General features: G+C 54.9%; 1 protein-coding gene across 6 annotated transcripts in view; it reads right to left on the bottom strand.

Annotated features, from left to right (window-relative positions):
• LOC118376447 (cell adhesion molecule DSCAML1) overlaps nucleotides 1-12,500 on the bottom strand; it is a 201,554-nt gene that overhangs the window by 56,353 nt on the left and 132,701 nt on the right. For all 6 annotated transcript variants that reach the window (XR_008143120.1, XM_052525506.1, XM_052525515.1 and 3 more), the window contains exons 4-5: nucleotides 9,041-9,187; nucleotides 8,501-8,779 (exon numbers count right to left, since the gene is read on the bottom strand). Coding sequence is in view for 5 of the 6 variants with exons in the window: in XM_052525506.1 (XP_052381466.1) it covers nucleotides 8,501-8,779; nucleotides 9,041-9,187 (426 nt within the window). In the remaining variant the exon portion in view is untranslated. The remainder of the gene's footprint in view (nucleotides 1-8,500; nucleotides 8,780-9,040; nucleotides 9,188-12,500) is intronic.

Raw genomic sequence — 12,500 nt, 5'->3', positions numbered from 1 at the left:
CTCTGCAGAGAGGTAGAGAGAAGGAGAGGGGGATAGACATGCCCTCTGCAGAGAGGTAGAGAGAAGGAGAGGGGGGTAGACATACCCTCTGCAGAGAGGTAGAGAGAAGGAGAGGGGGTAGACATGCCCTATGCAGAGAGATAGAGAGAAGGAGAAGGGGTAGACATGCCCTCTGCAGAGAGGTAGAGAGAAGATGAGGGGGGTAGACATGCCCTCTGCAGAGAGGTAGAGAGAAGGAGAGGGGGGTAGACATGCCTTCTGCAGAGATGTAGAGAGAAGGAGAGGGGGGTAGACATGCCCTCTGCAGAGAGGTAGAGAGAAGGAGAGGGGGGTAGACATACCCTCTGCAGAGAGGTAGAGAGAAGGAGAGGGGGGTAGACATACCCTCTGCAGAGAGGTAGAGAGAAGGAGAGGGGGGTAGACATGCCCTCTGCAGAGAGGTAGAGAGAAGGAGAGGGAGGTAGACATACCCTCTGCAGAGAGGTAGAGAGAAGGAGAAGGGGTAGCCATGCCCTATGCAGAGAGGTAGAGAGAAGGAGAGGGGGGTAGACATGCCCTCTGCAGAAAGGTAGAGAGAAGGAGAGGGGGGTAGACATGCCCTATGCAGAGAGGTAGAGAGAAGGAGAGGGGGGTAGACATGCCCTCTGCAGAGAGGTAGAGAGAAGGAGAGGGGGGTAGACATGCCCTCTGCAGAGGGGTAGAGAGAAGGAGAGGGGGTAGACATGCCCTCTCTGCAGAGAGGTAGAGCGAAGGAGAGGGGGGGTAGACATGCCTCTGCAGAGAGGTAGAGAGAAGGATAGGGGGTAGACATGCCCTATGCAGAGAGGTAGAGAGAAGGAGAGGGGGGTAGACATGTCCCTCTGCAGAGAGGTAGAGAGAAGGAGAGGGGGGTAGACATGCCCTCTGCAGAGAGGTAGAGAGAAGGAAAGGGGGGTAGACATGCCCTATGCAGAGAGGTAGAAAAAAGGAGAGGGGGGTAGACATGCCCTATGCAGAGAGGTAGAGAGAAGGAGAGGGGGGTAGACATGCCCTCTGCAGAGAGGTAGAGAGAAGGAGAGGGGGGTAGACATGCCCTCTGCAGAGAGGTAGAGAGAAGGAGAGGGGGTTAGACATGCCCTCTGCAGAGAGGTAGAGAGAAGGAGAGGGGGGGTAGACATGCCTTCTGCAGAGAGGTAGAGAGAAGGAGAGGGGGCAGACATGCCCTCTGCAGAGAGGTAGAGAGAAGGATAGGGGGTAGACATGCCCTATGCAGAGAGGTAGAGAGAAGGAGAGGGGGGTAGACATGCCCTCTACAGAGAGGTAGAGAGAAGGAGAAGGGGGCTAGACATGCCTTCTACAGAGAGGTAGAGAGAAGGTGAGGGGGGTAGACATGCCCTATGCAGAGAGGTAGAGAGAAGGTGAGGAGGGTAGACATGCCCTCTGCAGAGAGGTAGAGAGAAGGAGAGGGGGTAGACATACCTCTGCAGAGAGGTAGAGAGAAGGTGAGGGGGTAGACATGCCCTATGCAGAGAGGTAGAGAGAAGGTGAGGGGGGTAGACATGCCCTCTGCAGAGAGGTAGAGAGAAGGAGAGGGGGTAGACATACCCTCTGCAGAGAGGCAGAGAGAAGGAGAGGGGGTAGACATACCCTCTGCAGAGAGGTAGAGAGAAGGAGAGGGGGTAGACATGCCCTGTGCAGAGGTAGAGAGAAGGAGAGGGGGGTAGACATGCCTCTGCAGAGAGGTAGAGAGAAGGAGAGGGGGTAGACATGCCCTCTGCAGAGAGGTAGAGAGAAGGAGAGGGGGGTAGACATGCCCTCTGCAGAGGCAGAGAGAAGGAGAGGGGGGTAGACATGCCCTATGCAGAGCGTTAGAGAGAAGGAGAGGGGGGTAGACATGCCCTCTGCAGAGAGGTATAGAGAAGGAGAGGGGGTAGACATGCCCTCTGCAGAGAGGTAGAGAGAAGGAGAGGGGGTAGACATGCCCTCTGCAGAGAGGTAGAGAGAAGGAGAGGGGGTAGACATACCCTCTGCAGAGGCAGAGAGAAGGAGAGGGGGTAGACATGCCCTCTGCAGAGGGTAGAGAAGGAGAGGGGGTAGATATGCCCTCTGCAGAGAGGTAGAGAGAAGGAGAGGGGGTAGACACACCCTCTGCAGAGAGGTAGAGAGAAGGAGAAGGGGTAGACATGCCCTCTGCAGAGAGAAAGAGAGAAGGAGAGGGGTAGACATACCATCTGCAGAGAGGTAGAGAGAAGGAGAGGGGGGTAGACATGCCCTCTGCAGAGAGGTAGAGAGAAGGAGAGGGGGGTAGACATGCCCTCTGCAGAGAGGTAGAGAGAAGGAGAGGGGGGTAGACATGCCCTCTGCAGAGAGGTAGACAGAAGGAGAGGGGGTAGACATGCCCCTGCAGAGAGGTAGAGAGAAGGAGAGGGGTTAGACATGCCCTCTGCAGAGAGGTAGAGAGAAGGAGAGGGGGGTAGACATACCCTCCACAGAGAGGTGGAGAGAAGGAGAAGGGGGTAGACATGCCTCCTACAGAGAGGTAGAGAGAAGGTGAGGGGGGTAGACATACCCCCTGCAGAGAGGTAGACAGAAGGAGGGGGGTAGACATACCCTCTGCAGAGAGGTAGAGAGAAGGTGAGGGGGGTAGACATGCCCATGCAGAGAGGTAGAGAGAAGGAGAGGGGGTAGACATGCCCTCTGCAGAGAGGTAGAGAGAAGGAGGGGGCAGACATGCCTCCGCAGAGAGGTAGAGAGAAGGAGAGGGGTAGACATACCCCCTGCAGAGAGGTAGAGAGAAGGAGAGGGGGGTAGACATGCCCTGCAGAGGGTAGAGAGAAGGAGAGGGGGTAGACATGCCCTCTGCAGAGAGGTAGAGAAAGGAGAGGGGGGTAGACATGCCCTCTGCAGAGAGGTAGCGAGAAGGAGAGGGGGTAGACATGCCCTCTGCAGAGAGGTAGAGAGAAGGAGAGGGGGGTAGACATGCCCTATGCAGAGCGTTAGAGAGAAGGAGAGGGGGGTAGACATGCCCTCTGCAGAGAGGCAGAGAGAAGGAGAGGGGGGGGTAGACATGCCCCTGCAGAGAGGTAGAGAGAAGGAGAGGGGGTAGACATGCCCTCAGAGAGGCAGAGAGAAGGAGAGGGGGGTAGACATACCCCTGCAGAGGTAGAGAGAAGGAGAGGGGGTAGACATGCCCCGCAGAGAGGTAGAGAAGGAGAGGGGGGTAGACATGCCCTCTGCAGAGAGGCAGAGAGAAGGAGAGGGGTAGACATGCCCTCTGCAGAGAGGTAGAGAGAAGGAGAGGGGGTAGACATGCCCTCTGCAGAGAGGTAGAGAGAAGGAGAGGGGGTAGACATGCCTCTGCAGAGAGGTAGAGAGAAGGAGAGGGGGTAGCCATGCCCTATGCAGAGAGGTAGAGAGAAGGAGAGGGGGTAGACATGCCCTCTGCAGAAAGGTAGAGAGAAGGAGAGGGGGGTAGACATGCCCTATGCAGAGAGGTAGAGAGAAGGAGAGGGGGGGTAGACATGCCCTCTGCAGAGAGGTAGAGAGAAGGAGAGGGGTAGACATGCCCTCTGCAGAGGGGGTAGAGAGAAGGAGAGGGGGGGTAGACATGCCCTCTGCAGAGAGGTAGAGCGAAGGAGAGGGGTAGACATGCCTTCTGCAGAGGTAGAGAGAAGGATAGGGGGCAGACATGCCCTATGCAGAGAGCAGAGAGAAGGAGAGGGGGGTAGACATGTCCTCTGCAGAGAGGCAGAGAGAAGGAGAGGAGGGTAGACATGCCCTCATGCAGAGAGGCAGAGAGAAGGAAAGGGGGGTAGACATGCCCTATGCAGAGGGTAGAAAAAAGGAGAGGGGGTAGACATGCCCTATGCAGAGAGGTAGAGAGAAGGAGAGGGGGTAGACATGCCCTCTGCAGAGAGAGGTAGAGAGAAGGAGAGGGGGTAGACATACCCTCTGCAGAGAGGTAGAGAGAAGGAGAGGGGGTTAGACATGCCCTCTGCAGAGAGGTAGAGAGAAGAGAGGGGGTAGACATGCCTCTGCAGAGAGGTAGAGAGAAGGAGAGGGGGTAGACATGCCTCTGCAGAGAGGTAGAGAGAAGGATAGGGGTAGACATGCCCAATGCAGAGAGGTAGAGAGAAGGAGAGGGGGTAGACATGCCCTCTACAGAGAGGTAGAGAGAAGGAGAAGGGGGCTAGACATGCCTTCTACAGAGAGGTAGAGAGAAGGTGAGGGGGGTAGACATGCCCTATGCAGAGAGGTAGAGAGAAGGTGAGGAGGGTAGACATGCCCTCTGCAGAGAGGTAGAGAGAAGGAGAGGGGGGTAGACATACCCTCTGCAGAGAGGTAGAGAGAAGGTGAGGGGGGTAGACATGCCCTATGCAGAGAGGTAGAGAGAAGGTGAGGGGGGTAGACATGCCCTCTGCAGAGAGGTAGAGAGAAGGAGAGGGGGGTAGACATACCCTCTGCAGAGAGGTAGAGAGAAGGAGAGGGGGGTAGACATACCCTCTGCAGAGAGGTAGAGAGAAGGAGAGGGGGGTAGACATGCCCTGCAGAGAGGTAGAGAGAAGGAGAGGGGGTAGACATGCCCTCTGCAGAGAGGTAGAGAGAAGGAGAGGGGGTAGACATGCCCTGCAGAGAGGTAGAGAGAAGGAGAGGGGGGTAGACATGCCCTCTGCAGAGAGGTAGAGAGAAGGAGAGGGGGGTAGACATGCCCTATGCAGAGCGTTAGAGAGAAGGAGAGGGGGTAGACATGCCCTCTGCAGAGAGGCATAGAGAAGGAGAGGGGGGTAGACATGCCCTCTGCAGAGAGGTAGAGAGAAGGAGAGGGGGTAGACATGCCCTCTGCAGAGAGGTAGAGAGAAGGAGAGGGGGTAGACATACCCTCTGCAGAGGTAGAGAGGGAGAGGGGGTAGACATGCCCCCTCTGCAGAGAGGTAGAGAAGGAGAGGGGGGTAGATATGCCCTCTGCAGAGAGGTAGAGAGAAGGAGAGGGGGGTAGACATACCCTCTGCAGAGAGGTAGAGAGAAGGAGAAGGGGGTAGACATGCCCTCTGCAGAGAGAAAGAGAGAAGGAGAGGGGGTAGACATACCATCTGCAGAGAGGTAGAGAGAAGGAGAGGGGGGTAGACATGCCCTCTGCAGAGAGGTAGAGAGAAGGAGAGGGGGGTAGACATGCCCTCTGCAGAGAGGTAGAGAGAAGGAGAGGGGGGTAGACATGCCCTCTGCAGAGAGGTAGACAGAAGGAGAGGGGGGTAGACATGCCCTCTGCAGAGAGGTAGAGAGAAGGAGAGGGGGTTAGACATGCCCTCTGCAGAGAGGTAGAGAGAAGGAGAGGGGGGTAGACATACCCTCTACAGAGAGGTGGAGAGAAGGAGAAGGGGGGTAGACATGCCTTCTACAGAGAGGTAGAGAGAAGGTGAGGGGGGTAGACATACCCTCTGCAGAGAGGTAGACAGAAGGAGGGGGGGGTAGACATACCCTCTGCAGAGAGGTAGAGAGAAGGTGAGGGGGGTAGACATGCCCTATGCAGAGAGGTAGAGAGAAGGTGAGGGGGGTAGACATGCCCTCTGCAGAGAGGTAGAGAGAAGGAGAGGGGGGTAGACATACCCTCTGCAGAGAGGTAGAGAGAAGGAGAGGGGGTAGACATACCCTCTGCAGAGAGGTAGAGAGAAGGAGAGGGGGGTAGACATGCCCTGTGCAGAGAGGTAGAGAGAAGGAGAGGGGGGTAGACATGCCCTCTGCAGAGAGGTAGAGAGAAGGAGAGGGGGGTAGACATGCCCTCTGCAGAGAGGTAGCGAGAAGGAGAGGGGGGTAGACATGCCCTCTGCAGAGAGGTAGAGAGAAGGAGAGGGGGGTAGACATGCCCTATGCAGAGCGTTAGAGAGAAGGAGAGGGGGGTAGACATGCCCTCTGCAGAGAGGTATAGAGAAGGAGAGGGGGGTAGACATGCCCTCTGCAGAGAGGTAGAGAGAAGGAGAGGGGGGTAGACATGCCCTCTGCAGAGAGGTAGAGAGAAGGAGAGGGGGGTAGACATACCCTCTGCAGAGGTAGAGAGAAGGAGAGGGGGTAGACATGCCCTCTGCAGAGAGGTAGAGAAGGAGAGGGGGTAGATATGCCCTCTGCAGAAAGGTAGAGAGAAGGAGAGGGGGGTAGACATGCCCTCTGCAGAGAGGTAGAGAGAGAGGAGAGGGGGGGTAGACATACCCTCTGCAGAGAGGTAGAGAGAAGGAGAGGGGGTAGACATGCCCTCTGCAGAGAGGTAGAGAGAAGGAGAGGGAGGTAGACATGCCTTCTGCAGAGAGGTAGAGAGAAGGAGAGGGGGGTAGACATGCCCTATGCAGAGAGGTAGAGAGAAGGAGAGGGGGGTAGACATGCCCTCTGCAGAGAGGTAGAGAGAAGGAGAGGGGGGTAGACATGCCCTATGCAGAGAGGTAGAGAGAAGGAGAGGGGGGTAGACATGCCCTCTGCAGAGAGGTAGAGAGAAGGAGAGGGGGGTAGACATGCCCTATGCAGAGAGGTAGAGAGAAGGAGAGGGGGGTAGACATGCCCTATGCAGAGAGGTAGAGAGAAGGAGAGGGGGGTAGACATGCCCTCTGCAGAGAGGTAGAGAGAAGGAGAGGGGGGTAGACATACCCTCTGCAGAGAGGTAGAGAGAAGGAGAGGGGGGTAGACATGCCCTCTGCAGAGAGGTAGAGAGAAGGAGAGGGAGGTAGACATGCCTTCTGCAGAGAGGTAGAGAGAAGGAGAGGGGGGTAGACATGCCCTCTGCAGAGAGGTAGAGAGAAGGAGAGGGGGGTAGACATGCCCTATGCAGAGAGGTAGAGAGAAGGAGAGGGGGGTAGACATGCCCTATGCAGAGAGGTAGAGAGAAGGAGAGGGGGGTAGACATGTCCTCTGCAGCGAGGTAGAGAGAAGGAGAGGGGGGTAGACATGCCCTCTGCAGAGAGGTAGAGAGAAGGAGAGGGGGTAGACATGCCCTATGCAGAGAGGTAGAGAGAAGGAGAGGGGGGTAGACATGCCCTCTGCAGAGAGGTAGAGAGAAGGAGAGGGGGGTAGACATGCCCTCTGCAGAGAGGTAGAGAGAAGGAGAGGGGGGTAGACATGCCCTCTGCAGAGAGGTGGAGAGAAGGAGAGGGGGTAGACATGCCCTCTGCAGAGAGGTGGAGAGAAGGAGAGGGGGGTAGACATGCCCTCTGCAGAGAGGTAGAGAAAAGGAGAGGGAGAGAGAGAGAGGGAGAAAGACACGGGTGTCTGTGAATATGAGACACCCTGAGAAACTGAGACAGAGAGACAGAGAGGGAGCGAAAATGTCAGTGAGCAATAAGGCAGCTGGTGTTATGTGCTGGGGACTACTGTTTGTGTGTGTGTGTGTTTGTGTGTGTGTGTGTGTGTGTGTGTGTATGATTATCCCACCTCCCCTGCCCTGTCAGGTAGGTTTTGTGCGAGTTCACCATGATGTGCCCTACGGCCAAACGGACCAACATCCACTATCCTCCCTCCCTCCCCCTCCCTCCCTCATCCTCCTTCATCCTTCCTCCCACCCTCATCCTCACCTCATCCTCCCTCATCCTCCCTCCCACTCCTCAACATAACCATCCCATGTGTGTCTGTGTGGTCTTCCCAGATCTCTTCCCCAAAACAATAACCCCCCTCCACCCAGTGACACACAGGGGAAGCTGCTCCCAGGAACAACCAGTGTTCTCTCCTGTCACCACGGCCACACTCGGCAGGGGTTCCGAGAGATCCGGAATGGAGGGGGCAGGAAGGGGAGCGAGGTGTCCCGGGAGATCAGGATCAAACTCATCTCAGAGAGGGGCCGCGGCGAAGTTGACAGGGGTCCAGGACACAGCCGACAGAGCTTAAACGATCCCCTCATCTCCTCCTCTCCTCCCTATCAATCCCTCTCACGCTCTCTCTCCCCTTTACTTAAACACCTCTGTCAGGTAGAGGGGGGGGACGAGGCGATCGGTCTTGAGAGGTGAATGTGCAACAGTCCCCCCCACGCGGTTGAGAGGAAGGTTGTGTTCAGTCACGGGGACGGAGCTGCAGGACGACAGCGTCTCTGTATTACAAGCCAGTCCCGGACGGCCAGTACACAGCCTCCTTATACATAGTACATGTCTGTGGCTCTGGGATCAATAGCATCAAGGCAATAGCAAAACCTACACATGAAGCATCCTCTGATACTGGATAAACCCGAAGGCACCGGAAACGACCAAAACGAGAAGTCAACCCCCCCCCCCCCAAAAAAAACACCACGATAACATGCCCGACCGAATACCTAAACACGTCAAACGTTTTACAATGACTGTGACAATGTGGTTGCCCGGCCGAACTAACTTAAGACGCACGACACTGACTGACCGTACGTGGCGCTGGGAATAAAACCGGCAAGCTGTGCATCAGGCCAATATGTGCATAGGGACGCATCTACAGGCCTTCACCCCAAAACAACAAAGTGTTCCGGTAACATGGGGTGAACTAACCCAGGGACTCGTACAGGGACGTGTGACCTGTGACTCACCGATGACGTTGAGGTGACCGGTCACCTCTTTGGAGCCGAAGCTGTTGGTGACCTCACAGATGTAGTTGCCGCTGTCGTCCAGACGCAGGTCGCTGACCGTCAGGCCCGTGAGGCGGCGCGTCCAGCGGGAGTCGGCGGGCAGCGGGCGCCCGTCCTTCAGCCAGCGGATGGTGGGGTTGGGGTAGCCCGAGGCGATGCAGGGCAGCTCCACATTACGTCCCACTTGGACCTCGCCGGACTGGAAACTGTCCAACACTGAGGGGGTGGACTCCGTAGGGTCTGGGAGGGGGGGGGTGGGGGGGAGGTGGGGAGGTGTGGGGGGTGTTAGCAATACTGAAATTGATCATGCTGATATTGTCTCCAAATTCTGTTCTGTGAAGACAAGGATAACAATCTGTAAGACGGTATTGGCCCAACAGACAAACACACTCACCCACAAACATACCCCCCCCCCCACCCCCACCCACACACATACCCACACACATCACCCCCACACATACCCACACACACATTCACGCACACATCCACACTCTCTCTCACCCATAACAGACAGCCTGGCTCCATTGCTCTGGCGAGTCTCTCCACTGTATTTGTGCTTGGTGATGCAGCGGTAGGTGGACAGGGCATCTTCCTTCTGGACCTCTGATATGTACAGGGCCCCGAACGACGTCAGGAAGAAACGGTTCCCTGTAGGCGAGAAGAGGAGGAGGAGGAGGAGGAGGAGGAGGAGGAGGAGGAGGACGTCAGTCCATGTGTCCAAAACTAAAAAACAGTGTCAGGTCAACCCAACTCAAGCCGGTCCCTGATTGATTGATTGATTCATTGTTTGTCTGGCACAATTAAACCCCCCCCCCACACACACACAGGAGCTTTTAAGAGAGCAGCTATCAAATGCTGTCCATCTACTGATTTATGCTTTAAATACAGAGAGTATGTGAAGGAGAGAGAGAGAGCGAGAGAGAGAGAGAGAGAGGGAGAGGGAGAGGGAGAGAGTGAGAGTGAGGTGGAGAGGGAGAGAGTGAGAGTGGGGTGGAGAGGGAAAGAGAGGGAAAGAGAGGGAGAGAGAGAGAGGAGAGAGAGGGGAGAGGGAGGGAGAGAGAGAGAGAGAGAGAGAGAGAGAGAGAGGAGAAGAGAGGGGAGGGGAGGGAGAGAGAGAGAGAGAGAGAGAGAGGGAGAGAGAGAGAGGGGGAGAGGGAGAGCGAGAGAGGAGAAGAGAGGGAGGGAGAGAGAGAGAGAGAGGGGGAGAGGGAGAGCGAGAGAGGAGAAGAGAGGGGAGGGAGAGAGAGAGAGAGAGAGAGAGAGAGAGAGGAGAGGTTACGTGTTAATATTTCAGCGGTTGTGTTATTGTAACAGTATATTAGTGTCATCTTCATTTCACATCAGTGAGTGCCTTAGCCGGCCCCTGATTTATCCTCATGTCGATGAGGCCCGGATCCAACATGAAGCCCACAGACACACAGAGTGGATTTCAGTGTTCAGCCCTTTTACACTTCCCTGTTAACATTCATCTGTCTGTTCTCCACTGGCTCTCGGGTTGAGAGAGGCTGCATTAATCCACTGTCTGTGAGTTTTGGGGATTATTATGATGTGTGTGTGTGTGTGTTTTGTTTCAGAGTGTTTCAAGGGTAGTGTGTTTTCAGATTGGTTCTTGTTTGTTAACAACTGTGTTCTCAAGGACTCTGGGAATGTTTGCATGTCGTATACGCATGAGAAAGTAGGAGGGGAAATGTTTTTTTGAGCGTACACTTACACACCACACACAAACGTGCTGCGAGGGGAAGTGCCTGTAGCTATTGGTCGGCATCTGGCCAGGCACACTGACCCTAATAAATTCGAAGACATGAGTTTTATGTCTGTTATTTTGACCAGTATACTTAGTCTTCAATTTTTGTGTGAGTTTATAAAGGAGTGTGTGCGTGTGAGGAGAGAGTGTACAAAAGCGCGGGGGCATTAGTGTGTGTGTGCCCTGGCAGCGGCAGTGTGAGGGATGGCGATCGATACACTTTATGGCTCCACAGCTCCATCCAAAGGAGATTTATTAAAGCAGAGACGACAAGGCTGGCTCCCCGCCACGCACGCACACACACACACACACACACACACACACACACACACACACACACACACACACAGACACACACAGACACACACACACAGACACACAGACACACACACACACACACACACACACACACACACACACACACACACACACACACACACACACACACACACACACACACACACACACACACACACACACACACACACACACACACACACACACACACACACACACTCCATCACTCTAACAAGACTCAGATGGCACTGCCTTTTCCTTCCTGCCTTCAAAACCGATGACAACCTCATATCAACATTCACACAACATTCAACTATCTCATAGACGCTGGATTATACGCACAGGTCACACACACGCACACACACACTGTATACTGTTTTCTACTATGAGTGTTCATAAAGAAAATGTAAATGACTTAATATCTATTTACCTGTGTGTGGGTCCTTTAGTACTACCGTAGAGATGTGTGTGTGTGTTCGTGGCTAACTGTTGTCATGCTGAGTGCTAGGCCGTGAAGGCTGTAATTGCGAGCCTGCCCTTTAGTTCCAACCTGGGTATTAAGTCTTAAAGGATAATGTGCACTTCGTACAACACCCTTACCACCCTGTCACAACACACTGACACAGACAGGAAGTGCAACTGAAATGGCACCCTATTCCATATATAGTGCCCTAATTTTGACTAAGGACTACAGGGATCTGATCAAAAGTAGTGCAAAATATAGTGAATAGTGCGCCATTTCAGCCGCAGCCAGGGAAAGAAAGAGAAGGAGGGAAAGAGGGCAGAAAGGAGAGAGGATATGAGGGAGAGGAAAAGAAAGGAAAGCAGAGGGAGATAGAGGAGCGGAAAGAAGAGGAGAGGGAGCGAGAGAGAGTAAAGGAGTGGAGAGGGAGAGAGTGGAAAGCAGAGGGAGGGAGAGGGAAGGAGAGGGAGAGAGAGGAAAGGAGAGGGGGAGGGAGGAAAGAGAGGGAGAGAGGAAAGGAGGGGAGAGGGAGAGAGAGGAAAGCAGAGGGGGAGGGAGGAAAGAGAGGGAAAGAGGAAAGGAGGGGAGAGGGAGAGAGAGGAAAGCAGAGGGGGAGGGAGGAAAGAGAGGGAAAGAGGACAGGAGAGGGAGAGAGAGGAAAGGAGAAGAGGAGAGAGGAAAGGAGAGGGAGAGAGAGGCAAGTAGAGGGAGAGAGAGGAAAGCAGAGGGGGAGTGAGGAAAGAGAGGGAAAGAGGAAAGGAGTGGAGAGGGAGAGAGAGGAAAGCAGAGGGGGAGGGAGGAAAGAGAGGGAGAGAGGAAAGGAGGGGAGAGGGAGAGAGGAAAGCAGAGGGGGGAGGAAAGAGAGGGAAAGAGGACAGGAGAGGGAGAGAGAGGAAAGGAAAGGAAAGAGAGAGGACAGGGGGAGGAGAGAGAGGAAAGCAGAGGGGGAGTGAGGAAAGAGAGGGAGAGAGGAAAGGAGAGGTAGAGAGAGGAAAGGAAAGGAAGAGAGAGGACAGGGGAGGGAGATAGAGGAAAGCAGAGGGTGGGGAGTAAAGAGAGGGAGAGAGGAAAGGATAGGAGAGGAGAGGGAGAGAGAGGAAATGAGAGGGAAATCGAGGAATGGAGAGGAGAGGGAGAGAGAGGAGAGGAGAGGGAAAGAAAGGAAAGCAGAGGGAGAGGAAGGAAAGGAGAGGAGAGGGAGCGAGAGAGAGGAAAGGAGTGGAGAGCAAAAGAAAGGAAAGCAAAGGGAGAGAGAGGAAAGGAGAGGGAGAGAGAGGAAAGGAGAGGAGAGGGAGAGGGAGAGATAGGAAAGGAGAGGGAGAGAGAGGAAAGGAGAGAGAGGGAGAGAGAGGAAGAGAGAGGAGAGAGGAGAGGAGAGGGAGAGAGAGGAAAGCAGAGGGGGAGGGAGGAAAGAGAGGGAGAGAGGAAAAGAGGAGAGGGAGAGAGAGGAGAGGATA

The sequence above is a fragment of the Oncorhynchus keta genome, chromosome 1 (genome assembly GCF_023373465.1).
Source record: "Oncorhynchus keta strain PuntledgeMale-10-30-2019 chromosome 1, Oket_V2, whole genome shotgun sequence".
NCBI classification, from domain to species: Eukaryota; Metazoa; Chordata; class Actinopteri; order Salmoniformes; family Salmonidae; genus Oncorhynchus; species Oncorhynchus keta.
This window is presented reverse-complemented; position numbering and strand designations above follow the sequence as displayed.